Source organism: Neopsephotus bourkii, unplaced genomic scaffold, assembly GCF_033783945.1.
Source record: "Neopsephotus bourkii isolate Nb327-2 ecotype Australia unplaced genomic scaffold, CSIRO-AGI_Nbou_v1 NB_1702, whole genome shotgun sequence".
Classification (NCBI taxonomy): Eukaryota; Metazoa; Chordata; class Aves; order Psittaciformes; family Psittacidae; genus Neopsephotus; species Neopsephotus bourkii.
This window is the reverse complement of record NW_026902176.1, coordinates 64,492-91,000: the sequence shown is the minus strand read 5'-3', so window position 1 is coordinate 91,000 and position 26,509 is coordinate 64,492. Positions and strand designations below refer to the sequence as shown.

The following is a 26,509-nucleotide window of genomic DNA, read 5'->3' as shown; positions in this document are numbered from 1 at the left end:
ATCAGTGTCTACTCCATGCTGGGGCCCTCAGCCTGCCCATCAGCAGGACCAAGCTGAGCTCTGAGAACTTTTGGGGTACCCTGATGTCCTGGGTTTAGCAGTGGCAGTCATTTTTCTCTTTCTTGGTAGCTGGTGCAGTGCTGTGTTTTGACTTTCAGCTGGGAACAGAGCTGAAAAACAATGATGTTTTGGTTTGGCCAAGGACTTTGTGGGCCTCATGCTCTGCCAGGGAGGAGGGGAGCCGGGAGGAAGCAGAGACAGGACACCTGACCCAAACTGACCAAAGAGGTATTCCATACCACAGCACGTCATGCCCAGGAGGTAACTGGGAGTTAGCCGGAAGGACTAGGTGGACTGCAGGGTTGGAGGAGGTATCGGTCGGTGCTTGGTCGGGCTGGGGGGAGCAAGTTATCGGTCGCCTGGTGATGGGGTGTTGTATTCTCTTCCCTTGTTATTTCATTTATCATTACTATTATTGGTGGTAGCAGTAGTGATTTGTGTTATACCTTAGTTACTAAACTGTTCTTATCTCAACCCGTGGGAGTTGCATTTCTTTCTGATTCTCCTCTCCGTCCCCCCAGGAGTAGGGGGAGGGCAAGAAGGGGGGGAGTGGGTAACAAGCTGTCTGGCGTTGGTTAAACCACGACAGTTCTTTTTGGCGCCCAACGTGGGGCACGAGGGGTTGAGATAACGACAGATCTGACCGTCACAATGCTGATTTATTGGCTCTCAGAGTTGTTCCTCTTGATCTCACAGCTTCAGAATGTTGTAACTTACTTAGAGCCGGTATTTGCTGTGTTAGTGTTTATCAAGTGTGGGGCTTGGGCTAAGGTTCTTGTCTCACTGTACTTTATGGCAATGACTTGTAATACGGGCGAGCTCCAGCAGCAGGGCGGGACGGACGTGGCCGTGGACTGGTCCCTGGCCGTGCGGCTGCTCCTCACCGTCCTGGCCCTGGCCCTCGCCCTCGCCTCCGTCTGTGTGAGTCCGCGGGGAGCCGAGGGGGAGCAACCCCGGGAGCCGGCGGCTGCTGCTGAAGCGGCCCGGGAGAGCTGCCCCGGGCACCAAGCGGGAGCGGGGCCGGAGGCCGGCAGGGAGCGGCTGCCGGTGGAGGAGGTCGGGGCGGTCGAGGAGCGGGAGGAGGCGGCTGCCGAGCAGCGGGAGAAGGCGGCGGAGGAGCCGAGCCCCGCAGAGGAGCCGAGCCCCGCGGCCGAGCCCAGCCCCGCGACGGCCGAGAGCATTCCCCGGAAGCCGCCCGCCGAGCCCCAGGAGGACGCAGGAGACCCCGCAGCATTTCCCAGCAAGGCAGAGGAGGAAGAGCTGGACTCAGGGAAAGAGAAGCTGGTGGTGGGAGAGCCGGCAAGCACAGCAACTACACCAGCCCCAGTGACAAGTACAGCAGCATTGCTTGAGAGTTCTGGTTTTGAATGGCGTTTGGGTACCCTTGGAACCTGCCTGCTGATTGTGATGGTGTTCACTATGTTGGCACACACACAGAGTGTGTTTTACCCACCACCATTGTGTCTGATCCCAGAATTTAAGCAGAGTCGGGTTTGGGTCTTGTCTGGGGTTAGACAACAATATGGGAGGACCAAGAGGTTTTCCCCAAGGCTGGACAGCCATGAGTGGCAGGGCATGTGGGACAGTATGGGCAAGTATCTAGTCCACTGGGCCCCTCCAGTGCTTTGGAAACATTGGAGATGGAAGGACAATGAATTATTTTGAACCTGGTGGGCCCATGACCCTTAAGGCCAACAGAGCAGAGATGCAACATAGAGATGGACTCATGATCGAGGGGTGGACCTAACAATGGACACTACTGCCCAGGTTATTCATGTGTGTGAACACTGCACACAGCCTCTCCTGCTCTGGAAGACTGTTACAAGAAATGGAGCCTGGCATCATGGACCAGATGGACTCAGCAGCTTTATAGGGACTGGTCCATGCACTACGATGAGAGTGCACTTAGATAAGAGTGAGGGTATATTGAAAATGTGGGATCTGAGCATGACGTGAATGGTATGGAATAAGGGGTGGATAATGTCCTGGGTTTAGCAGTGGCAGTCATTTTTCTCTTTCTTGGTAGCTGGTGCAGTGCTGTGTTTTGACTTTCAGCTGGGAACAAAGCTGAAAAACAATGATGTTTTGGTTTGGCCAAGGACTTTGTGGGCCTCATGCTCTGCCAGGGAGGAGGGGAGCCGGGAGGAAGCAGAGACAGGACACCTGACCCAAACTGACCAAAGAGGTATTCCATACCACAGCACGTCATGCCCAGGATGTAACTGGGAGTGAGCCGGAAGGACTAGGTGGACGGCAGGGTTGGAGGAGGTATCGGTCGGTGCTTGGTCGGGCTGGGGGGAGCAAGTTATCGGTCGCCTGGTGATGGGGTGTTGTATTCTCTTCCCTTGTTATTTCATTTATCATTACTATTATTGGTGGTAGCAGTAGTGATTTGTGTTATACCTTAGTTACTAAACTGTTCTTATCTCAACCCGTGGGAGTTGCATTCTTTCTGATTCTCCTCTCCGTCCCTCCAGGAGTAGGGGGAGGGCAAGAAAGGGGGGGGAGTGGGTAACAAGCTGTCTGGCTGTGGGTTAAACCACGACACCTGACCACCCTGGCAGTGCTGCCCACAAAATGCCACCTCCTGCTGGGCTCGGACAATGGCATCATACGCCTCCTGGCATAGCTGCCTCCAGCCTGTGAGCTTGTCCCACGGCGCTGGTGGCAGAGCTGAAAGCCAGTGGTGTTCCTTATGGAGGAGGCAGTGAGATGTGTGTGAGTGAGCAGAGGATGAAAGGGGAGGTATGCTATTAGTGCTAAAGCATCTCTAACCTCTTTCTCTTATCTCTACAAAGAAAAAAAGCCATAACTGAGAAACCTCCACTGCTGCTGGGAGAGATACTGGGTGTTGTAGGTCACTGTCACCCCTGCAGAGAGACCTGGAATTTTCCATATAAACCTGTAACAAATGCTAATCAGTGCACCTCTGGCTACGGTCACATGCCCAGCACTGTTGTTTTTGCTTTATTGACTTTGTCTCTCAATAAAACCCTGTTATCTCGATTAGAGGAGCGAGCTCATATTTCACACCTTCCTCCTCTCCCCACCCGCCACTCTCCCAGGACCAGGGCCCCACTGCTGCTGCTGCCCACCTCACCTTCATGCGCAGCAGGTTCTTGGACAGCTTCATCTTCACCTCCCCAACCATCCCAGCAGGTACTGCCCACAAGCCGCATTAGATCCCTGAGCTTGCGTAGTGTTGAGGCCGCAGTGACAAGCCCCCTGCCTGGAAATTTTTGGATTACATCTCCCATCACTTGAATTTGATGGGGAGGTTATAGATAGCAATCAGCTGTCTCCTGACCTGATTATACTGTCTGGTAAATCTGAAGACACTCCACTGATTACATGAGAAATTTCTGTGATTTACTGGTGGTGGTGGAGGTAATTCAGAGAAGAATCCAGCTATATAATAAGCCTGCTTGTAAAGGAGAGCAAGGTAGGAGAGATGCTCTGTTTAGAAAAGAATCGAGGGTCATTGTAAATGACAATTAGACACCTCTCCCACAGCTCTGATAGCTGCACAGCAGCTTCGCTTTCAACCTGGAAATCCATTTCTTTTTCAAAACAAAAGTGCTCAGGGAAATAACTCAGGGGAAAGGAGCTCCATCTCATCAAAGGCTATGTGAAATGAGCAGATAAAATATTTTTGTTCCTAGGAAATGCAGTTCCTCCTTCCTTTAGTAAGTACAGAAGTCAAATCAAAGTTTTCATTAACATAATTTAAGAAATAATATGTCTTGGAGCCACTGAAGTGATAGCTGTGAACTAATTTCATGCCAATGGGATCTAATTTGAGGGAACTTGTGGGTAACTTTTTCTGTAACTGTTTATTTATCCATATTCTTGTAGTATTGTGATTTTAGTGAAAAATATCTCAAACCTTGCACCAATGCAGTGATGTGATTTTATAATGACCTGTCTTTGAATTCTGAAGCAGCTTTTTACAGCTCTTAGAATACTTGAAGACTTCCCCCCCCTTCAAATATAACAATTCTTATAGTGTGACAGGTTAGTCATTAATTTGTGTCAACATCCTTCATTATGTTTTAAGTAAGGATATGAGGTGTTTTTCTCTATGAATGAGGAAAAGGAAATCAGAAATAGAGCTCCCTGAGGTCTGTTTGCAAACCTGAAAGGAAGGTGTGAAGTGCTGGGTATGACTGGGTGGGATCAGAAAGGCAGTTTTGTACCCTGTCCTCCCTACAGAAATAATTCTCCAAGTGGTAGAGAGGCATAAGTTTCAAGAGGACGACTTGTTTTTCTCTCTCTTGCTCCCACCAAGCTCTGAGCCACTAATAAATGCAGCATATTGACAACTGCTAAGGTCCTTGGTGACTGAAGATTTGTTACAATATATAGGCTGGCAGAGGACCTATATAATCAATTTGTCAGATTTGCCCTGGTAATTTTCCCTGATTCAGTTGCCCTCGTACTGGATGCAATACGGTCCTGTGCTGTGTATGTTGGCAGACAGGGCACTGGGCTATCACCGTTTTAATGATATCCAAATTTCTAAAAATTCCACAGTCCTAGGCCCACCTGTTAGTGGCTTCCTCTCCAAGATGACCACTTTTCTGGTGTGCCTATTAGGCCAAACCCATCTGTTTGTTATGAGGTTTTTCAGTCTTCCACCATGACTTGGGAGGTTTTGGCTTGTCCATCTGCTACAGAAAGATACTATTGTTTTAGGGTGTCATTTCCACAGTGGACATCTACATGGAAAACTATGACTCGAGGTTGTTTGACATATGCCCAAATATCTTGCCACAGTTCCTGCCCCCATACCACCAGGTAACTGATGGCTTGACTTCACAAATGAAGATTTGGGAAGGGCTTTACCTATGTTTACTACAAGCACAATAATGACTAAAAAGGCCAATGTGGGATAGGCAAATCCAGTTGCGAAAAGCACAGGGAAAGGTCTCCTTGGGTGGTACAGACGAGACTAATTCTGTGTGTTCTTAAAGGAGACAACAGTGTCATAGAATCATAGAATAGTTAGGGTTGGAAAGGACCTTAAGATCATCAAGTTCCAACCCCCCTGCTATGGGCATGGACACCTCGCTCTAAACCATATTACCCAAGGCCTCGTCCAACCTGGCCTTGAACACTGCCAGGGATGAAGCATTCACAACCTCCCTGGACAACCTATTCCAGTGCCTCACCACCCTAACAGGAAAGAATTTCCTCCTTATATCCAATCTAAACTTCCCCTGTTTAAATTTTAACCTGTTACCCCTTGTCCTATCACTACAGTCCCTAATGAAGAGCTCCTCCCCAGCATCCCTATAGGCCCCCTTCAAATACTGGAAGGCTGCTATGAGGTCTCCATCAGCCTTCTCTTCTCTAGGCTGAACAGCCCCAACTTTCTCAGCCTATCTTCATATGGGAGGTGCTCCAGTCCCCTGATCATTCTCGTGGCTCTGGACTTGATCCAACAGTTGCATGTCCTTTTTATGGTGAGGACACCAGAACTGTACACAATACTCCAAGTTAGGTCTCACGACAGCAGAATAAAGGGGCAGGATAACCTCCTTCAACCTGCTGGTCACACTCCTTTTGATGCAGCCCAGGATACGGTTGGCTTTCTGGGCTGCAAGCGCACAATGAAGCCGGCTCATGTTCATTTTCCCATCGACCAGCACCCCCAAGTCTTTCTCTGCAGGGCTGCTCTGAATCTCTTCTCTGCCCAGCATGTAGCTGTGTCTGGGATTGCTCTGACCCAGGTGTAGGATCTTGCACTTGGCATGGTTAAACTTTATGAGGTTGGCATCAGCCCACCTCACAACCGTGTCAAGGTCCCTCTGGATGACATTCCTTCCCTCCAGCGTATCAACCGAACCACACAGCTTGGTGTCATCAGCAAACTTGCTGAGGGCGCACTCAATCCCACTGTCCATGTCAGCAACAAAGATGTTAAACAAGACCGGTCCCAACACTGCTACCTGAGGGACACCACTCGTTACTGGTCTCCAGCCGGACATTGAGCCGTTGACCACAACTCTTTGAGTGCGGCCATCCAGCCAGTTCTTTAACCACTGAGTGATCCATCCATCAAATTGGGGCCTATAGGGATGCTGGGGATGGACTCTTCATTAGGGGCTGTAGTGATGAGACAAGGGGTAATGGGTTAAAACTTAAATAGGGGAAGTTTAGATTGGATATAAGGAGGAAATTATTTCCTGTTAGGGTGGTGAGGCACTGGAATGGGTTGCCCAGGGAGGTTGCGAATGCTCCATCTGTGGCAGTGTTCAAGGCCAGGTTGGACGAGGCCTTGGGTGGTATGGTTTAGAGCGAGGTGTCCCTGCCCATGGCAGCGGGGTAGGAACTTGATGATCTTAAGGTCCTTTCCAACCCTAACTATTCTACAATTCTATGTCTCTCCAATTTCGAGAAAAGGATGTCGTCTGGGACAGTGTCTAACACTTTACACAAATCCAGGTAGATGACCTCAACTGCTCTACCGCTGTCCATCAGTTCTGTAGCCCCATCATAGAAGGCCACCAAATTGGTCAGGCAGGATTTGCCCTTAGTGAAGCCATGCTGGCTGTCACCAAGCACCTTGTTGATTTTCATGTCCCTTAGCATGCCTTCAAGGAGAATCTGCTCCAAGATTTTGCCAAGCACAGAGGTGAGACTGACTGGTCTGTAATTCCCCGGGTCATCCATTTTCCCCTTCTTGAAAATGGGGGTTATATTTCCCTTTTTCCAGTCGTCAGGAACTTCACCTGACTGCCATGATTTTTCAAATATGACTGTCAGCGGCTTAGCAACTTCATTTGCCAGCTCCTTCAGGACCTGTGGATGGATTTCATCAGGACCAATGGACTTGTGCACATTTAGATTTTTAAGATGGTCTCGAACCAGTTCCTCTCCTGTAGTGGTCCCAAGTTTTAACCCATTACCCCTTGTCCTACCACTACAGTCCCTAATGAAGAGTCCATCCCCAGCATCCCTATAGGCCCCCTTCAGATACTGGAAGGCTGCTATGAGGTCTTTACGCAGCCTTCTCTTCTCCAGGCTGAACAGACCCAACTTTCTCAGCCTATCTTCATATGGGAGGTGCTCCAGTCCCCTGATCATTCTCGTGGCCCTCCTCTGGACTTGTTCCAACAGATCCATGTCCTTTTTATGTTGACACCAGAACTGTACACAATACTCCAGGTGAGGTCTCACGAGAGCAGAATAAAGGGGCAGGATCACCTCCTTCGACCTGCTGGTCACGCTCCTTTTGATGCAGCCCAGTATAAGGTTGGCTTTCTGGGCTGCAAGCACACACTGCTGGCTCATGTTCATTTTCTCATTGACCAGCACCCCCAAGTCCTTCTTTGCAGGGCTGCTCTGAATCTCTTCTCTGCCCAGCCTGTAGCTTTGCCTGGGATTGCTCTGACCCAGGTGTAGGACCTTGCACTTGGCAAGGTTAAACTTCATCAGGTTGGCATCAGCCCACCTCACAAGCATGTCAAGGTCCCTCTGGATGGCATTCCTTCCCTCCAGCGTATCAACCGAACCACACAGCTTGGTGTCATCAGCAAACTTGCTGAGGGCGCACTCAATCCCACTGTCCAGCAACAAAGATGTTAAACAAGACTGGTCCCAACACTGATCCCTGAGGGACACCACTCGTAAGTGGTCTCCAGCCGGACATTGAGCCATTGACCTCAACTCTTTGTGTGCGGCCATCCAGCCAGTTCTTTATCCACCGAGTGGTCTATTCATCAAATTGATGTCTCTCCAATTTATAGATCTCTTCTTTGTCAGCAGTTCCTGGACCTTCTGATTGTTATCGTCAAACCAGTCTTTGTTTTTTTCTTTACGGAGAGCCCAAAGGATTGTACAGAGGACTGCAGGATGCTATTTTTAATATGTTGCCAAAGTGCTTCATGAGAAGAATCTGTAAGATGGTCTTCAAGCCTAGATTGAAGGTTAGCCTTAAAGCTATCCCTCACTGCAGCTATTTGAAGATTATTAACTCTGATCCTCCTCCTCGGAATGCTGCCCCTCTTAGGTTTGGGCTTAAAGTGGAGGTTCAGGTTGCAGCATACAAAGCGGTGGTCTGTTTGACATTCTGTACTAGGCATCACTCGGTTGTGACAGACTTTGCGAACATTTCTCTGGCGCACTAAGACATAATCAGTAAGGTGCCAATGTTTAGATTGAGGATGCATCCAGGTTGTCTTCAGGCTGTCTTTCTCCTGGAAAATAGTATTGGTGACGGTAAGCTGCTGCTCTGCACAAAACTCTAGCAAGAGGCGTCCGTTATCATTGTAGCTACCAACACCATGCTTGCCTAGTACTTCTTTCCAGGCTTCAAAGTTCTTACCTGCTCAGGCATTGAAGTCACCAAGAATTATGATTTTATTATCTATAGGAAACTTTGAGTGAGGTGATGCAGGTCGGTGTAGAATTGGTCTTTTTCTGCAGGGTCAGCTTGCAGAGTTGGAGCATATATGGTGAAAAGAACAACATGTTGCTTATTGTGTAATGGAAGGCGTAAGGAGATAATACGATTGTAATGACCTATTGGCAAATTTTCAAGTTTAGAGACAATGGAGTTTTTAATCATGACGCCAACTCCAGAAAGATGACTTTCAGTTTTGGATTTACCTTTACCAGTGGACTGTATAGCTGGCACCGTGTTCTTTAAGGCTACCTTCCTCATGAAGTCTAACTTCACTGAGAGCAGCAATGTCAATGTTGAGTTGTTACAGTTCGTGGGCAATTAGCGCAGAATGGCACTCAGGATGCCCACTGTCTGCTGTATCAAGCATGGTTCTTATGTTCCAACATGCGAGTGTCAATCTGGGCACACCTTTGGAGGCAGGTGTATGCCTTTGTCTCTTTGTCTTTGATGGACCGCAACAGAAGGTGCCCATTGGCTGTTGCTAGCCAACCAGGTGGAGGGGGAGATGAGCTTTGGTTAGGCCACCTTTTCTAGGCCTCTCTCCATATGGAGCAAGCAGTGCTCTCCTTGAGAAAAGGCTGCTTGGTCATTCAGGATATTGCCGAACAAGACTGTCATCTCCTGGATCAATCTCAAATGACCAATGTCCTGAACCACCTGCATGCAGGGTTGGGTCTGCAGCTTCCAGTACACCTTATCACTTGCCGTTTCGTCCCTTGCCTGTTGCTACAGGGCTTTGCAAGTGTGAGTAAACCCTTTGGGCCTGCTCAGTGGATTTTTTAGGTGAGGCACAGCACATGTGGACCTGGCCCCACCCTTTACACCTGAGGTTTGTCTGCTAGGGCCTAGTGAGCTTGGAGGGAGACAGCAAAGTTCTCAGGTCATAGGTTTGGTTAGTGTCCTTCTCTTAGATGGAAGGCCTTACAAGGCTAAAGGAGCTCCATCTGCCCTTGTTTGAAGTTAGAGTTGTCCTTCTCCTAGGATGGTTGCCTGAAGGCTAGTGGGCCCATCCTGCCCATGGACACACTTTGACCCTTCAGTTGAGACCTGTCTGGCGTGGGAGACCCTACCATAGCTCTCAGTGTCACAAGAGCACGCAAGTTCTTTCCCCATGACAAGGGGGTGTCCATGAAAGTATCTAAACCATTGGCAACTGACCATGACATTGTCTTAGTTCTTGTTTAATTGCCACATATACGGCATATAATTTGGCATACTGGCTGTTTTTACCTTCACCCATTGTGACTTGGAACTTATTCTAGGATGGGTTATAGGCTACGGCTTTCCAAAAATGTTTCACATTAATATATTTAGCTGACCCATCAGCAAACCAGGCATGCTTCCTTTCATCTCCTCTCAATCGGTCTAGGGGTTTTCCCCATTTTACCCGTGATTCTTGTTTGCTGTCCAGGTGATCTACATTTGCTTGTCTACTTGCAGGGGTACTGGCAACTTTCTCATGAAGCACTGCCACTCCCCCAACCCCTACTTCAGCTTAGTCTTGGATATACTATTTCCATTTAATTATGCTAGGTTCCTGAGCATGACCTATCTTAGATGAACTGTTTACCCACTGCATTATCAGAATTTCAGGCCTTAGTGCCACATCATGCCCCATTGTCATTTGTTCCATTTCCACTAAGGCCCAGTAACATGTTAATAACTGCTTCTCGAATGGTGTATATCTTTGTCCAGCTTCAGGTAATTTTTATTTTCAAAATCCAAAGGGCACTTTCTTCTTACCCTGATTTTTCCAAAGACTCCAATTAGCATAATTATCATTTACAGAGACATTCAATTGTAGAATCATAGAATAGTTAGGGTTGGAAAGGACCTTAAGATCATCAAGTTCCAACCCCCCTGCCATGGGCAGGGACACCTCGCTCTAAACCATACCACCCAAGGCCTCATCCAACCTGGCCTTGAACACTGCCAGGGATGAAGCATTCACAACCTCCCTGGACAACCTATTCCAGTGTCTCACCACCCTAACAGGAAAGAATTTCCTCCTTATATCCAATCTAAACTTCCCCTGTTTAAGTTTTAAACCATTAATACTCTCATGTCTAATAAATCTTTAATACCCTGTGAAATCTCTTTGTGTCCTCCTGGTCTACAATATTGTTTCATTGTGATTACCTTGGTGGTAGATGGGATTTGTATCGGAGGCATTTTAACTTTCCCAACTAAAACTGGCCAAGCTGATACATATGTCCTGGTTCTGAATTGGTGCTTACCATCAGGTAAGCATAAAGTCAATCCTTTTAAAATGTCAATTCCAATTATATGCTCAGGGACAGGAACAATCATCACTGAATAAGTTTGTTTAGGCAGAGTGCCAATTTTCTTCTCAATTTTTGACTGTACCACTTTAATTTGTTTGCCAGCTAGTCCTGTAATCAAAACAGTTTTCCCTTTAAATTTTTTAGGATTACCATAAATTAAAGAGGCAAGCCCAGGCTAGAAATGGCCAAAAATGGCATAAAGCGGGTTAGGAATGGCCAAAAATGGCTTATAAAGGGTTAGAGATGTTCAAAGCTGGCTTAGAAAAATCTCTTAAATGCTGGGGTTTTTTTCTATTATTTCTCCTATGGGGTTTTCAGTTTCATTTATCAATAAAGTCATCATAATAACTTTATATGCATGTGGTGCAGTCCTAATAATCCTGTTCTGAATTGAAAGTGGTAGTGGAATCTGCAGCATAGCATCTGCATTTCGGACAAAATTAGCAGTTTTCATCCCCTCCTCCTTACCACTGAACACAATCCTGTAAAGTATACCAAGGTTGATATGTACCAGGCTATTCCCCTTCAGTGGGGTATTTTCTGCTACAGCCTTCCACTACCACTGCTAACAAATTAGTCTCATCCTTGGTGCCTCAGGTGTCCTGAACAAATGAGTCAGAGCTTAACATTGCAAATTTCTTAACATCATCTGGATTCAATTTAACTCCCAAATCATGTGACCTGATGGCTCAAGAAAGCGAAGATTCTCCAGGCTTTTGCTTGAACCTGTCCATAATATTGTTAATTGTGTGCCGAGTGAAATCATCTACTACATCCCACCTAACCGGATGACCTGGAGGGTCATGTTCCAATTTCCTTCATAATATTGGCTTTGCTTCAACAAACACCTCACCCTCTGAACTACTGTCCAAATTGGTTGAATCCCACACATCTCCATCCCATTTCTCAGGGTCTCAATTCCTTCCTGCCTCCGTGATTGCTGCATGTGCTTTTTTCTGGTTAACTCAACCCCTTTGCTTTTGATATTTATATTGGGTGACACAAACAGCTACTTTTTCTGCTACAGTTTGATAAGTATCCAATTTATCAGTTAATAATCGATTTGGGCACTGGACCATACCTATTTTTCCCTGCAGTTTACAAACTTGTTTCTCCAAATCAATCTTATTCTGCATTTGCTCTATGCTGACGTTGCTTTCAGTATGCAACCAGCAGAATCCACCCTTGTCTCCCCAGAGCAATCAATTCCTCCCCTTTTTCTACTGAAACTTTTTGTAAATATTTAACTATATCAGGAGGTTCTGCCTCATTCAAACATGAATCCCAATTCTCACATAAACCATAACACAACTGTTCAGCAGCTATGTTACAATAAGGTAATTGTTCCCAGCTGGGGATATCCAGCTCCACCATCTTAGAAACCTTATTCTTTATCTTAAAATGACATTTTGTTTTGTGTCCTGCAGACTACACCAAATTGTTCTGCTGATAGGCAGGGTAAGCCACAAAATGACCATGTACTAGCTGTATAGCATGCACAGTTTATTAAGCAAGCACACTAAAGCGAATAAGCGCACTAACACAAATAGAGTATATATCTCGATACATGCAGTAAATAAGTACAACAAAGAAAATCGGAGGTCTAGAGAGAGAAAGTACAGAGAAAAATTAACAGTACATGAAATCATTACTGCATAGAGAAAACAGAGATTAAGAAAAAATACATCACCAATTACCACCCAATCATCATCAAGGCCCACACTTCTAGCTGGGAAGCCCTGTTGCAGCCAATGCCAGGAGTCTCAGGTAACTGGGAAAATTCTCACATGGCACGTCCACCCCCCTACAGGTAAGGCTTCAGATTTGGCTACAAGAAGGTCCTGCTTTTATACCCTTAGAAAAACAACTGGCTTTATGCCAGATCTCGAATTGTTTACTCACGGGGCTGTGCAGTTTATCATAATCTCACTGTTGTCCATGCCAAGAGCATTGGCCAGGTGCCCCAGTGCGGCCAAGTATGAAGGTCATATGCAGCTTCACACCTATGTTTTCCTGTCTCTTTCCAACAGTCACAGTGAACTTAAACATATACTCTACCAAATGTACTTTGACAAAAACCCCATACTTTGTTATATCTCTCAGTCATGAGAGGGAATCAGCTCTCAGCTAGGAACCCATACATTACACACTCCCAGTCAACTCGGTGTCCACAAATTTACTAAGAGTGCACTTAAACCCCTCATTCAGATCATCTATGAAAATATTAAACAGCACTGGCCCTAACACCAAGCCCTGAGGGACAACACTAAGTGACCGGTCACCAACTTGATGTGATGCCATTTACAACCACTCTTTGGGCTCGGCCATCCATCCAGTTTCCAACTGTCATGGTTTAAGCCCAGCTGGTAACTTGGAACCATGCAGCAGCTTGCTCACTCCACCCCCCTTCTTCCCACCCCTGCTCCCAGAGGGAGGGAGAGGAGAATCGAAAGAATGTAAATCCCATGGGTCTCTGATTCTTCCTGGATTCCCATGCCCATCCTCTACTGGCAGAGCATGAGACTGAAAAAGTCCTTGATCGGAGTAAACATTACTTAGCAACAACTAAAACATAGGTGTGTTATCAGCATTGTTCTCAGACTAAAGTAAAAAACAACACTGCACCAGCTACTAATAAGGAGAAAAATAACTGCTGCAGCTGAACCCAGGACACCAACCCAGTGAAGAATCAACCTATCCAGGCCATGAGCAGACAGTTTCTCCAGGGAGACAGTGTCAAATGCTTTACTTAAATCTAAATGAGCCTTTCCCTCATGAACCAGGCAGGTCACCTTACCATAGCACCCCCAGGTCCTTTTCTATCAAGCAGCTTTCCAACCGCTCATCCCCAAGCCTGGAGCATTGAAGGGGGTTGTTGTGGCCCAAATGCAGGACCTGGAATTTTGCCTTCTTTAACCTCATGTCATGGCCACAGCCCATCTATCTAACCTGTCTAGATCCATCTGCAGAGCCTTCCTGTCCTTCACCTGATCAGCACTCCCAGCCAACTTGGTGTCATCCACAAGTTTCCTGAGGGTGCACTCAATACCATCATCCAGATCATCAATGAAGATATTAAACAAAACTGGCCTAACACCGATCCCGAGAATCCACCTATCCAGGCCATGAGCAGCCTATTTCTCCAGGAGAATGCTGTGGGAGACAGTGTCAAATGCCTTACATAAATCTGAGTAACCTGAGGATGGCTGGTGTGACTATTGAAGACTGAGGCAAAAGCAGCATTAAGTACCTCAGACTTTTCCTCATCCTCAGTCACTAGTTTTTCCCCTAGGATGCAGCAGAGGATGGGAGGTTCTCCTTGGCCCTCCTTTTATTGCTAATATATTTGAAAAAGTACTCTTTATTATCTTTTATAGCAGTGGCCAGATCTAGTTCCATCTGTGCCTTTGCCTTTCCAACTTTCTCTCTACATAACAGCATCCTTGTATTTTCATGGTGTATCTGTCCTTTCTTCCACAGGTGATAAATTCTTTTTTTTTTCTTTCTTTTTTTTTCCTGAGTTCAAGCAATAATTCCCTGTTCAACCAGGCTGGTCTTTTCTCCACTGGTTTGATTTTCTGCACATAGGCACCACCTCCTCCTGCACCTTAAGGGTTTCATTCTTGAAGAGTGTCCAGCCTTCCTGGACCACTTTGTCCTTCAGCAATGTTTCCCAAGGAATTCCACCAACCAACATCCTAAGCAGGCTAAACTCAGCCCTCTGGAAGTCTAAGGTGGAGATTTTGCTGACCTTCTTCCTGACTTCTCTAAAGATTGAAAATTCATTCATTTTGCGATTGCTTTGCCCAAGATGGCCTCCAACCATCACATCACCCACCAGTCCTTCTCTGAGTACAGCAAATCTAGCCAGGCATCTCCCCTAGTTGGCTCACTAACCGGCTGGGTTAGGAAGTTAATCTTCCACACCCTCCAAGAACCTCCTGGATTGTTTCTTCTCTGCTGTGTTGTGCTTCCAGCAGACATCTGGTAGGTTGAAGTCCCCCACAAGAACAAGGGCAAGTGATTGCGAAACTTCTCCCAGTTCTTTGAAGAACACTTCATCTGTAGCTTCATCCTGGCTGGGTGGTCTATAACGACTCCTACCAAGATATCAGCTTGGTTGGTCTTCCCCCTGATCTTCACCCACAAACATTCAACCTTCTTACTCACGACAATGAGTTCAAGGCAGTCAATACAGGCCCTGAAAGATAACGCAACCCTACCACCTCTCTTTCCTTGCCTAGCCCTTCTGAAGAGCCTGTAGCCATCCATTGCAGCACTCCAATTATGCGAATCATTCCACCACATTTCTGTGATGGTGATCATGTCATGATTTCCCTGCTGCACAATGGCTTCCAGCTCCAGCCCATGCTGCGGGTATTGGCATAAATGCATTTAAGTTGCCCTGTGGATCTAGATTCCAACAGCGGCATGCTACCCCATGGCTCATGTCTAGCAAGCCTGGTGTTATCTCCTTCCCATTCAAACCTAGTTTAAAGCCCTCTCCATAAGCCCTGCTAGCTCCTGGGCTAGAATCCTTTTCCCCCTTTGCAACAGGCATTCCCCATATGCCACCAGCAGGCCTGGTGCTGTATGAACTGACCCATGGTCAACAAACTCAAAATTCTGGCACTGACATTAGTCACAGAACCAGGAATTAATGCCATTTTTCTGATGTTATTATTGTCATTGTTTGTGACAGGCAGGACAGACAAGAATACTACTTGGGCTCCTGAACCCTGCACCAGTCGGCCCAAGGCCTTGAAGTCCTCCTTGATTCCCCTCAGGCCTCTTGAGGGGATTTCTTCATTGCCCACCTGAAAGACTAATAAAGGATAGTAGTGTCCTGGGTTCAGCAGTAGCAATCATTTTTCTCAGTATTAGTAGATGGCGCAGTGCTGTGTCTTTGACTTTCAGGCTGGGAAAAACGCTGATATCACCGATGTTTTTAGTTGTTGCTAAGTAATGTTTACTCTGACCAAGGACTTTCTGAGTCTCATGCTCTTCCAGGGAGGAGGGGAAGCCAGGAGGAAGCAGAGACAGGACACCTGACCCAAACTAACCAAAAGGGTATTCCATACCACAGCATATCATGCCCAGTATATAAGCTGGGGCAGTTACCCGGGAGGGCTAGATCACTGCTTGGGTCAGGCTGGGTATTGGTCGGTGGGTGGTGAGTGGTTGTATTCTCTTCCCTTGTTATTTCCTTTGTCATTATTATTATTGGTGGTAGCAGTAGTGGCTTTGTGTTATACCTTAGTTACTGGACTGTTCTTATCTCAACCCGTGGGAGTTACATTCTTTTGGTTCTCCTTCCCATCCCTCCAGGAGTACAGGGTAGAAGGTGGGAAGTGATCGAGCAGCTGTGTGGTTCTGGGTTGCCATCTGGGCTTAAACTGCGATGAGTTGTCACAGGGCCATACCAGATGAGTGAGTTTTCTGGTGACGTTACTTACCCTGCCCCCAGGGAGGCAGCAGACTTCTCTGTGAGTCTGGTCAGGCTGACATATGGGGCCCTCTGTTCCTCTTAGTGTGAAGTCCCCAATCACCTCTACTCTTTTTTCTCTAGTACAACTGGTCAGAAAATGAGGTGTTCTCTGACTTTTCTGTGGGAGCTCTTCTAACCTGGATGATCCCTTATCATCATCTTCCTCACTTTCCTGTTCCTGTAGTACCAGGGCTCATATTGCTCTGTCTGCCCAAAGTGCTAGGCAAACTGTCGCATTATGCTCCCAAGGACAGTGTTTTATCTTCTCGGGGTGATGCTATCCCTCTTGTCACCGCTCCCTATGACTCCGCTGCTTAAGTTGTCAGAGATGCCATCTCATGGGAAAGTCCTGATGAGGACTTGAGACTCTTTTGGTGGTTCTTGCTATTCAGGATCAAGACTCCTGGACGCTGTGTTTTCCTCACTCTGGTGCTGAAGACATCCTCTCTGGAGCTACTCACCTCGGCAATTCATGAGAATATGATTCATGAACGTAATGAGCTCTATTTTCTGGGAAGTCATGGCCAATCCAAGGGTTTTCCACATGGTGGGATTAATCATTTTTGTAAGAAAACAGTTTCTCTGCCATAGCAATACTACTCAGCTTCCTTACACTGTAGCAAAGCAAAATAAATTATGTCTTTGAGGACCTCTGTTAAATATTCAGATTACTTTAACAAAATGAAGACTTGCATAAAGTATGGTGTAAGCATGCAAACTTGATAGATACACAGCTATATTTCTGTGTATTTACTTATGTTCAGGACATAAGTTTATGCGTGTTTGTGTATGTACATTTATATTTCATCTTATCTCAGAGATATTGCTGAGGTGAGTAGCACGAGACAGGACACCTTCAACACCTGAGCGGGGGGATCCTCATGGGGGATTTCAACCACCCCGATCGATACCTGTTGGAGGGACAGAACGGCCCAGCACAAGCAATCCAGGAGGCTCCTCAACTGTGTGGAAGACAACTTCCTTCTGCAAGTAATAGAGGAGCCGACAAGGAGAGGTGCTATGCTTGACCTCATGCTCACCAACAGGGAAGGGCTGGTTGGAAATGTGACGCTCCAGGGCAGCCTTAGTTGTAGCGATTATGAGATGGTTAAGTTAAAGATCCTCAGGTGTCTTCAGTTCAGCAGTAGCAGTCATTTCTCCTTCTTGGTAGCTGGTGCAGTGCTGTGTTTTGACTTTCGGCCTGGGAACAGATCTGATAACAATGATGTTTTGGTTTGGCCAAGGACTTTGTCAGTGTCATTCTCTGCCAGGGAGGAAGGGAAGCAGGGAGGAAGCAGAGACAGGACACTGACCAAAGAGGTATTCCATACCACAACACGTCATGCCCAGGATGTAACTGAGAGTTACCCGGAAGGGCTAAGGGACTGCAGGGATGGAGGAGATATTGGTCGGTTCTTGGTCGGGCTGGGGGGGCGAGTTATTGGTCACCTGGTGATGGGGTTTTGTATTCTCTTCCCTTATTTCCTTTATCATTATTATTATTGGTGGTAGCAGTAGTGATTTGTGTTATACCTTAGTTACTAAACTGTTCTTATCTCAACCCATGGGAGTTGCATTTTTTTTTTATTCTCCTCTCCATCCCTCTGGGAGTAGGGGAAGGGAAAAAAAGGGGGGGAGTGAGTGAACAAGCTGTCTGGGTGGGTTTGAACCACGACAGTTCTTTTTGGTGCCCAACATGGGGCACAAGGGGTTGAGATAACAACAGATCTGACCGGATTAATAGTCACTTGTCACAGTGCTGATTTAATGGCTCTCAGAGTTGTTCCTCTTGATCTCACAGTTTCAGAACGTATTACATTACTTAGATCCAATATTTGCTGAGTTAGTGTTTATCAAGTGTGGGGCTTGGGCTAAGGTTCTTGTCTCACTGTACTTTATGGCAATGACTTGTAATACAGACGGGCTCCAGCAGCAGGGTGGGACGGACGTGGCCGTGGACTGGTATCTGGCTATCCGGCTGCTCTTCACCATCCTGGCCCTCGCTCTCGCCTCCGTCTGTGTGAGGCTGTGGGGAGCCAATGGGGAGCAGCTCTGGGGACCAAACGGTGGCGGGAGCAGGGCCGGAGGCCGTGAGGGGACGTCTGCCGGTGGAGGAGGTCGGGGCGTTTGAGGAGCAAAAGGAGGAGGCTGCCGAGCAGCGGGAGTAGGCGGTGGAGGAGCCGAGCCTCATGGCCGAGCCCAGCCCTGCGACGGCCGAGAGCATTCCCTGGAAGCCGCCCACCGAGCCCCAGGACAATGCAGGAGACCACGCAGCATTTCCCAGCAAGGCAGAGGAGGAAGAGTTGGACTCAGAAAAAGAGAAGCTGTTGGTGGGAGGGCCAGCAAGCACAGGAGCTACATCAGCCCCAGTGACAAGTACAGCAGCATCGTTTGAGAGTCCTGAGGGTTTTGAATGGCCTTTGGGTATCCTTAGGACCTGCTTGCTGACTGTGATGGGGATCAGCATGTTGGCACACACACAGAGTGTGTTTTACCCACCACCATTTTGTGTGATCTCAAAAGTTAAGCAGAGTCAGATTTGGGTCTTGTCTGGAGGTAGACTACGATATAGGAGGACCAAGAGATTTTCCCCAAGGCTGGACAATCATGAGTGGCAGAGTGTATGGGACAGTATGGGCAAGTATCTAGTCCACTGGGCCCCTCCAGTGCTTTGGAAGCGTCGGAGATGGAAGGCAGCTGTATTGAGTCCCCAGCAACAAGCTGCAGAAACTGCTGAAGGGGACAGTGAATTATTTTGAGCATGGTGGGCCCATGGCACTTCAGGCCATCAGGGCAGAGATGCAACATAGAGATGGACTCATGATCGAGGGGTGGACTTATCAATGGACATTATTGGCCAGGTTATTCAAGACTGAACATGCACACAGCCTCTCCTGCTCTGAAAGATTGTTACAAGAGATGGAGCCTGACATCATAGACCAGATGGACTCAGAAGCTTTATAGGGACTGATCCATGCACTAAGATAAGAGTGCACTTAGATAAAAGTGATGGTATATTGAAAATGTAGGATCTGAGCATGATGTGAATGGTATGGAATAAGGGGTGGATAATGGCCTGGGTTCAGCAGTAGCATTCATTTTTCACCTTCTTGGTAGCTGGTGCAGTGCTGTATTTTGACTTTCGGCCTGGGAACAGAGCTGATAACAATGATGTTTTGGTTTGGCCAAGGACTTTGTGAGCCTCATGCTCTGCCAGGGAGCAGGGGAAGCCAGGAGGAAGCAGAGACAGGACACCTGACCCAAACTGACCAAAGAGGTATTCCATACCATAGCACGTCATGCCCAGGGTGTAACTGGAAGTTACCCGGATGGGCAAAGGGACTGCAGGGCTGGGGGAGGTGTCAGTCGGTGCTTGGTCGGGCTGGGGGGGCATGTTAAAGGTCGGCTGGTGCTGAGGTGTTGTATTCTCTTCCCTTGTTATTTCCTTTATCATTATTATTATTGATGGTAGCAGTAGTGATTTGTCTTATACCTTAGTTACTGAACTGTTCTTAACCCATGGGAGTTGCATTCTTTTTGATTCTCCTCTCCGTCCCTCCGGGACTAGGGGGAAGGAAAAAAAGGGGGGGGAGTGAGTGAACAAGCTGTCTGGGTGGGTTTGAACGACGACATCAGGACAGTGAGAAGAACGTGCAGAAAGCTCAGTGCCGTGGACTTCAAGAGAGGAGACTTTGGCCTCTTCAGGAACCTGCTTAGTAAGGTTCCATGGGATATAGCCCTAGAGGGCAGGGGGGCCCCAAGAGTCTTGGTTGATATTTAAGGATCACCTTCTCCAAACTCAGGAATGTTGCATCCTGCCTAGAAAGAAGTGCAGCAGGAGGGCCAGGAGACCTCCATGGATGGATAAGAAGCTGCTGAGGAAACTAAGAGGGAGCAAAGAGCCTTATAAAAGGTGGAAGCAAGGACAGGCGGCCTGGGAAGAATAAAGGGATGTTGTCTGGGAAGCTAGGGACCAGGTTAGGAAAGCTAAGGCTCAGTTAGAATGAAACTTGGCTAGGGATGTGAAAAATTGCAGGAAAGGATTTTATAGTTACATTGCAAATAAAATACAGACTAGGAACAACATGGGCCCTCTCTGGGAGTTATCAGTCAGGAGAACTGGCTACCCTGGATTTGGAGAAGGCTGAGGTTCTTAATGACTTCTATATCTCAGTCTTTACTGGCAAATGCTCTGAACACACCACCCAAGTCTTGGAAAGCAGACGCAGGGACTCTGACAATGAAGACATTGGGCCCACTGTAGGAGAGGATCTGGTTCAAGATCATCTTAAGACCCTGAATGTACACAAGTCCATGGGACCTGGTGAAATCCATATGCGGGTCCTGAAAAACATGATGGCAAATGAAGTTGCTAAGCCACTGGCCATCATATTTGAAAAATTATGGCTGTCAGGTGAAGTTCCTGATGACTGGAAAAAGGGAAATATAACTCCCATTTTCAAGAAGGGGAAAATGGATGACCCAGGGAACTACAGACCAGTCAGTCTCACCTCCATGCTTGGCAAAATCTTGAAGCAGATTCTCCTGGAAGGCATGCTGAGGCACATGAAAATCAACAAGGTGCTTGGTGACAGCCAGCATGGCTTCACTAAGGGCAAATCCTGCCTGACCAATTTGGTGGCCTTTTATGATGGGGCTACATAACTGATGGACAGGGGTAGGGCAGTTGACGTCATGTATCTGGACTTGTGCAAAGTGTTCAACCATGTCTCGCATGACGTCCTTGTCTCTAAACTGTAGAGACATCAATTTGATGGATGGACCATTTGGTGAATAAAGAATTGACTGTATGGCCACACGCAAGGACTTGTGGTCAAAAGCTCAGTGTCCAGCTGGAGACCAGCAACGAGTGGTGTCCCTCATGGATGATTGTTGGGACAGGTATTGTTCATCTTTGTCGGTGACACGGACATTGGGATTGAGTGCTCCCTCAGCAAGTTTGACAATGACACCAAGCTGTGTGGTTCGGTTGATATGCTGGAGGGAAGTAGTGCCATTCAGAGGGACCTTGACATACTTGTGAGGTGGGCTTATGCCAGCCTTATGAAGTTTAACAATGCCAAATGCCAGGTCCTACACCTGGGTCGGAGCAATCCCAGACACAGCTACAAGTTGGGCAGAGAAGAGATTCAGAGCAGCCCTGCAGAGAAGGACTTGGGGGTGTTGGTCGATGGGAAACTTAACATGATCCTGCAGTGTGCACTCCCAGCCCAGAAAGCCAACCGTATCCTGGGCTGCATCAAATGAAGCTTGACTGGTAGGTTGAAGGGGATGATCCTGCCTCTCTACTCTGTTGTCATGAGACTCTACTTGGAATACTGTGTACACTTCTGGTGTCCTCAACATAAGGACATGGAACTGTTGGAACAAGTCCAGAGGAGGGCCTTGAGGATGATCAGGGGACTGGAGCACCTTCCATATGAAGACTGGCTGACAAAGTTGGGGCTGTTCAGGCTGGAGAAGAGAAGGCTGCATGGAGACCTCATAGCAGCCTTCCAGTATCTGAAGGGGGCCTATAGGGATGCTGGGGAGGGACTCTTCACTAGGAACTGTAGTGATAGGACAAGGGGTAACGTGTTCAAAGCTGAACAGGGGAATTTCAGACTGGATATAAGAAGGAAGTTCTTTACTGTGAGGTTGGTGAGGCACTGGAACGGGTTGCCCAAGGAAGTTGTGAATGCTCCATCCCTGGTGGTGTTCAAGGCCGGGTTGGACAGAGCCTTATGTGACATGGTTTAGTGTGAGGTGTTCCTGTCTGTGGCAGGGGGGTTGCAACTAGATGATCTTAAGGTCCTTTCCTACCCTAACTGTTCTATGATTCTTTAATTGTACTTTTGTAATGCCTAAGTGTTATTGGGGTGCTAATAAAGATTTTCAGGTTTGTTTCCTTGCTACTACCAATTTATGTTGTACATATGATTTCAAAGTTACTTATTTAATGTTTTAATTGTGTCTTTCACTTTAAACTGGGCATATAGGCTTAGATTAGTACGTTGGTTGCTCTACTTAAACTTGTTTGAGTTCAAAAGCTGAGACTTGAATCTTTTTAGCCCCAAGAACCACTGTCAAATAAAGCAGTCTAGATTTTGATGATTTGCTTGATCAACCTTGCAGCCAGGTAGAAGAACAAGTGGATTAAAACTAATATAGCACACTGCTGTTCTGTCTGTGTGATTGAGGTGCTTCTTCATATGCAGTTAGCGCATGTATGGCCAGATCCTTCATATTTAGTTCAACTGGAATTTACGTTCCATTGATTTTGGGTCCAAAACAAATGCAGTGTGACATTTTTGTATTTCAGGCACCTAGGTCTATCCTGGTTTTGTTTTTATGTGAGTGATCTTAACACTTGAATGAGTTGAATGAAGGTGGCTGGATGGATCTCTCTGTTGAATGGCCTGTCTAGGAATTTTGCTTTCCAATTAGATATTTTGCAGATATTTTCAACACCAAGAGTAACTTTGATAGTTCTGTTCTTACTTTCAAATTGTGAAACTTTCTTTCCCCTCGCCTTTGTTTTCTTGCAGCCAACTGGGTACATGGAAAACTCCATTTCCTACAGTGCTATTGAAGATGTTCAACTGCTCTCCTGGGAGAATGCCCCTAAGTACTGTTTACAGCTCACAGTCCCTGGGGGTACTATCTTACTGCAGGTACAGTAAACACCAAAGTACAATTTTCTTTCTCTCTTACTCTGAATTTCCTTTATCTTGTCTGCTATGCATGAAATCTTAATTAAATGGACTCAGAAAAGACGGAGAACTCAGTGTTGTCAAATTATCTAACCACCAGAGTCTGAAACTCTTCATGTTGTTTGACAGTCAGAATGGAAATTTGGGGCCACAGTGGTCAAATCTTCTTCCTGATTTTGTGCATCAGAATAATACCCTATGGAGCGGCACATTGATTTGGGCCTGGAACAATTGTGGTTTTGCATATAGTCCTATTCCTGCACGAAACAAATTAAAAATTTTACCCTTCAATTCATATAGGAAACCCATAACTTGCACTGACACTGACAGGTATCTTTTAAAATATATATATCTGGCCTTCACTGGAAGATTTCAGTACATTTGTATGTCTACATATGCTAGTCCTCTAAGTGTCGTTTTCAAACTGAACATGCTGTGTTTATGTTATTCCAGATTTCTTCATCCCCTTGTGAGGCTTAGGTCAGTGCAAGTTTTAGAGACAGAAAAGGACTCCACAGCACTGAGCTTTGGAACTCCTTTCAAATAGGAAAAGCAAAGCATTTGAAAATCCAGCTGCTGTGCTCACAAATAACTTTGAATAGTCAGAACTTAGGCTAAGTTAAGTTGACTCCATCTTATTCCTTACCATAGTTCTCCACATTGTTTCAAAGACAATTTTACCTGTTACCCCTTGGGAGTTTCCTTTTTCACTTTAACATACAGCTATGACTATTGTGTGTATGCATTTCATGCAGAGAGTGTCAAGAGACTGCGTGAGCAATTTCTGCAGAAAATGTGAAGATCAGTTTAAACTGTGGAACCATGTGTCCTGGGTTCAGCACTAGCAGTCATTTTTCTCCTTCTTAGCTGGTGCAGTGATGTGTTTTTGACTTTCAGCCTGGGAACAGTGCCGATAACACTGATGTTTTTACTTGTTGCTCTCCTGGCTTCAACAGTAGCAGTCATTTTTCTCCTTCTTAGTAGCTGGTGCAGTGCTGTGGTTTTGATCTTCAGCCCAGGAACAACGCTGATAACACTGATGTTTTTAGTAGCTGGTCAGAATGTTTACTCTGACCAAGGACTTTCTGAGTCTCATGCTCTTCCAGGGAGGAGGGGAAGCTGGGAGGAAGCAGAGACAGGACACCTGACCCAAACTAGCCAAAGAGGCATTCCATACCACAGCACGTCATGCCCAGGATGCAGAACTAGGGGCAGTTACCCGGGAGGGCTAGATCACTGCTTGGTGAGGCTAGGTATCAGCTGGCAGGTGGTGAGCAACTGTATTTTCTTCCCTTGTTATTTCCCTTATCATTATTATTATTGGTGGCAGCAGTAGTGGTTTTGTGTTGTACCTTAGTTACTGGACTGTTCTTATATCAACACGTGGGAGTTGCATTCTTTTGATTCTCCTCCCCATCCTCTGGGAGGGAGAGTGAGGAAAGGGGGGGGTAAGTGAAGGAGTGGGCTGCATGGCTGAGTTGCCAACTGGGCTTAAACCATGACAGTTCTTTTTGGTGCCCAACGTGGGGCACGAAGGGTTGAGATGACAACAGATCTGACCAGAGTGTGTCTAATCATATTTGTGATAAGCATTCAGTGTTTCAGATTAATAGTCACTTGTCATAATGCTGATTTATTGGCTTGCAAAGTTGTTGTACCTGATCTCACTGTTTCAGCGTGTCATACCTTACTTACAGCCAGTATTTGCTGTCTTAGTGTATAGCGACTGAGGGGCTTAGGATAAAGTTCTTGTTTTGCTGTACTTTATGGTAATGACTTGTAATAAAGTAGACTCGTTGATTATGAAACTGATCTGGCTTGTGTTCCCAGTGTGGTCATCACCTCTGTTCTTTGAGAGGTATATAATGGAAGTGTTTAGCATCCTTTTTCCCCTCCTCGGGTGGTCAGCCTATGAAGGAGACATTCCCTTCCCAACACCACCACCAGACTATTTACATCATCATTTGAGAGTTCTGAAGGTTTTGAATGGCCTTTGGATATCCTTGAGGCCTGCCTGCTGATTGTGATGGGGATCACCATGTTGGCACACATACAGAGTGTGTTTTACCCACGAACGTTTTGTCTGATCTGAAAAATTAAGCAGAGTTGGGTCTGGGTCTTGTCTAGGGTTAGATGATGTTATAGGAGGACCAAGAGATTTTCCCTGAGGCTGGACAGTTATGAGTGGCAGGGTGTGTGGGATAGTATGGGCAAGTATCTGGGCCAGTGGGCCCCTCCAGTGCTTTGGAACTTCACCACTGAAAAAGTGCAAAATCTGGAATATTTAGTAAAACACTTAAATGAGGTGTGTTGTCATCCTGGTCATACCAGAGATGGCCAAATCATGGCAACGTGCTGTGGCTTGGCCTACGCTTACAGAGCCCTGCTCAAGACTATCCAGCACCTTTAAAGGGGAACAAAATGTCTCTGGTCTGATGGCAAAGCAACAGACAGTGCACCTACTTCAGCTCCAAGCACAGCAGCTACACCAGCCCCAGTGACAATTACAGCAGCTATCCAAACTATGATTAGAACAGACAACGCAGATAACCCAATTCCAAGCACAGCTGCTACACCAGCCCCAGTGAGAAGTACAGCACCTATCCAAACCCTGACAGCAACAGATAGCTCAGCTGCTGGTGCTACTTAAACCTGGAGCACAATAGCTACACCCACCACAACAACTGATACTGCAGCCACTCCAACCACAGTGGTAATCGCTTCAGCTGAAGCAGAAGACCAATTTGTGCCAGTATCAGTTGCCTCTGTATGCAAAGGGAAAAGAAAAAAACGAGGCACAAAAAGCAACCCGTACAACAAAGAAAGATGAAGAAATAATGCACTTAGTACATGGTAGAGCATCTAATCCTGTGTTATTATTACGTGAATCAGAGGAAGAGGAGGTGACATCTTGATCCCGGACCTCAACCGACCTACGGAATATGCAAAAAGATTTTACCCGTCAACCAGGGGAGCACATGATCACCTGGTTGCTCCGAAGCTGGGACAATGTGCCAGAAGATAGATGGTCACAAACTATAAGGTAGGGAAGGTAAGAAATTGGGATCACTTGTTAGGGAAGGGGGAATTGACAAAGTAATTGCAGAAGAGAAACAGTCCCTTAGCCTTTGGAGGCAGCTCTTGACACCTGTGAAGGAAATGTTTCCATAGATTTCATGCAGACAAGTGGACTACTCTAGAGAAAGGCATCCAATCTCTGAGGGAACCATCCATTGTACATATTATCTATCACAATCCCGATGCTGGGAATGCACCCATAGATCCAGATGAAGTCAAATTTATAAGACCCATGTGGTGGAAATTTACACAGAATGTACCATCATCATATGCCATTCATGGGCAACAGTAACCTGGAATGACATAGTACCACCAACAGTAGATGAAATGATTCGACAACTCCGAAAGTTTGAAGACAATCTCACTGGAGGCTGATATCAGCCTGACTGGGAGGAAGTGGCAAAAGCACCCCATTGTGACTGGTCCAGAGTCTCCATGCATCCTTGACAAAGACTACCTCAGGAGAGGGTACTTC

General features: G+C 46.6%; 1 protein-coding gene across 1 annotated transcript in view; it reads left to right on the top strand.

Annotated features, from left to right (window-relative positions):
* Positions 1–22,792: 22,792 nt before the first annotated feature.
* Positions 22,793–26,509, top strand: part of LOC133224536 (C-Maf-inducing protein-like) — a 50,645-nt gene continuing 46,928 nt past the window's right edge. The window contains exon 1 of the mRNA XM_061376068.1: positions 22,793–22,917. Coding sequence (XP_061232052.1) covers positions 22,804–22,917 — 114 coding nt within the window. The 5' untranslated portion in view covers positions 22,793–22,803. The remainder of the gene's footprint in view (positions 22,918–26,509) is intronic.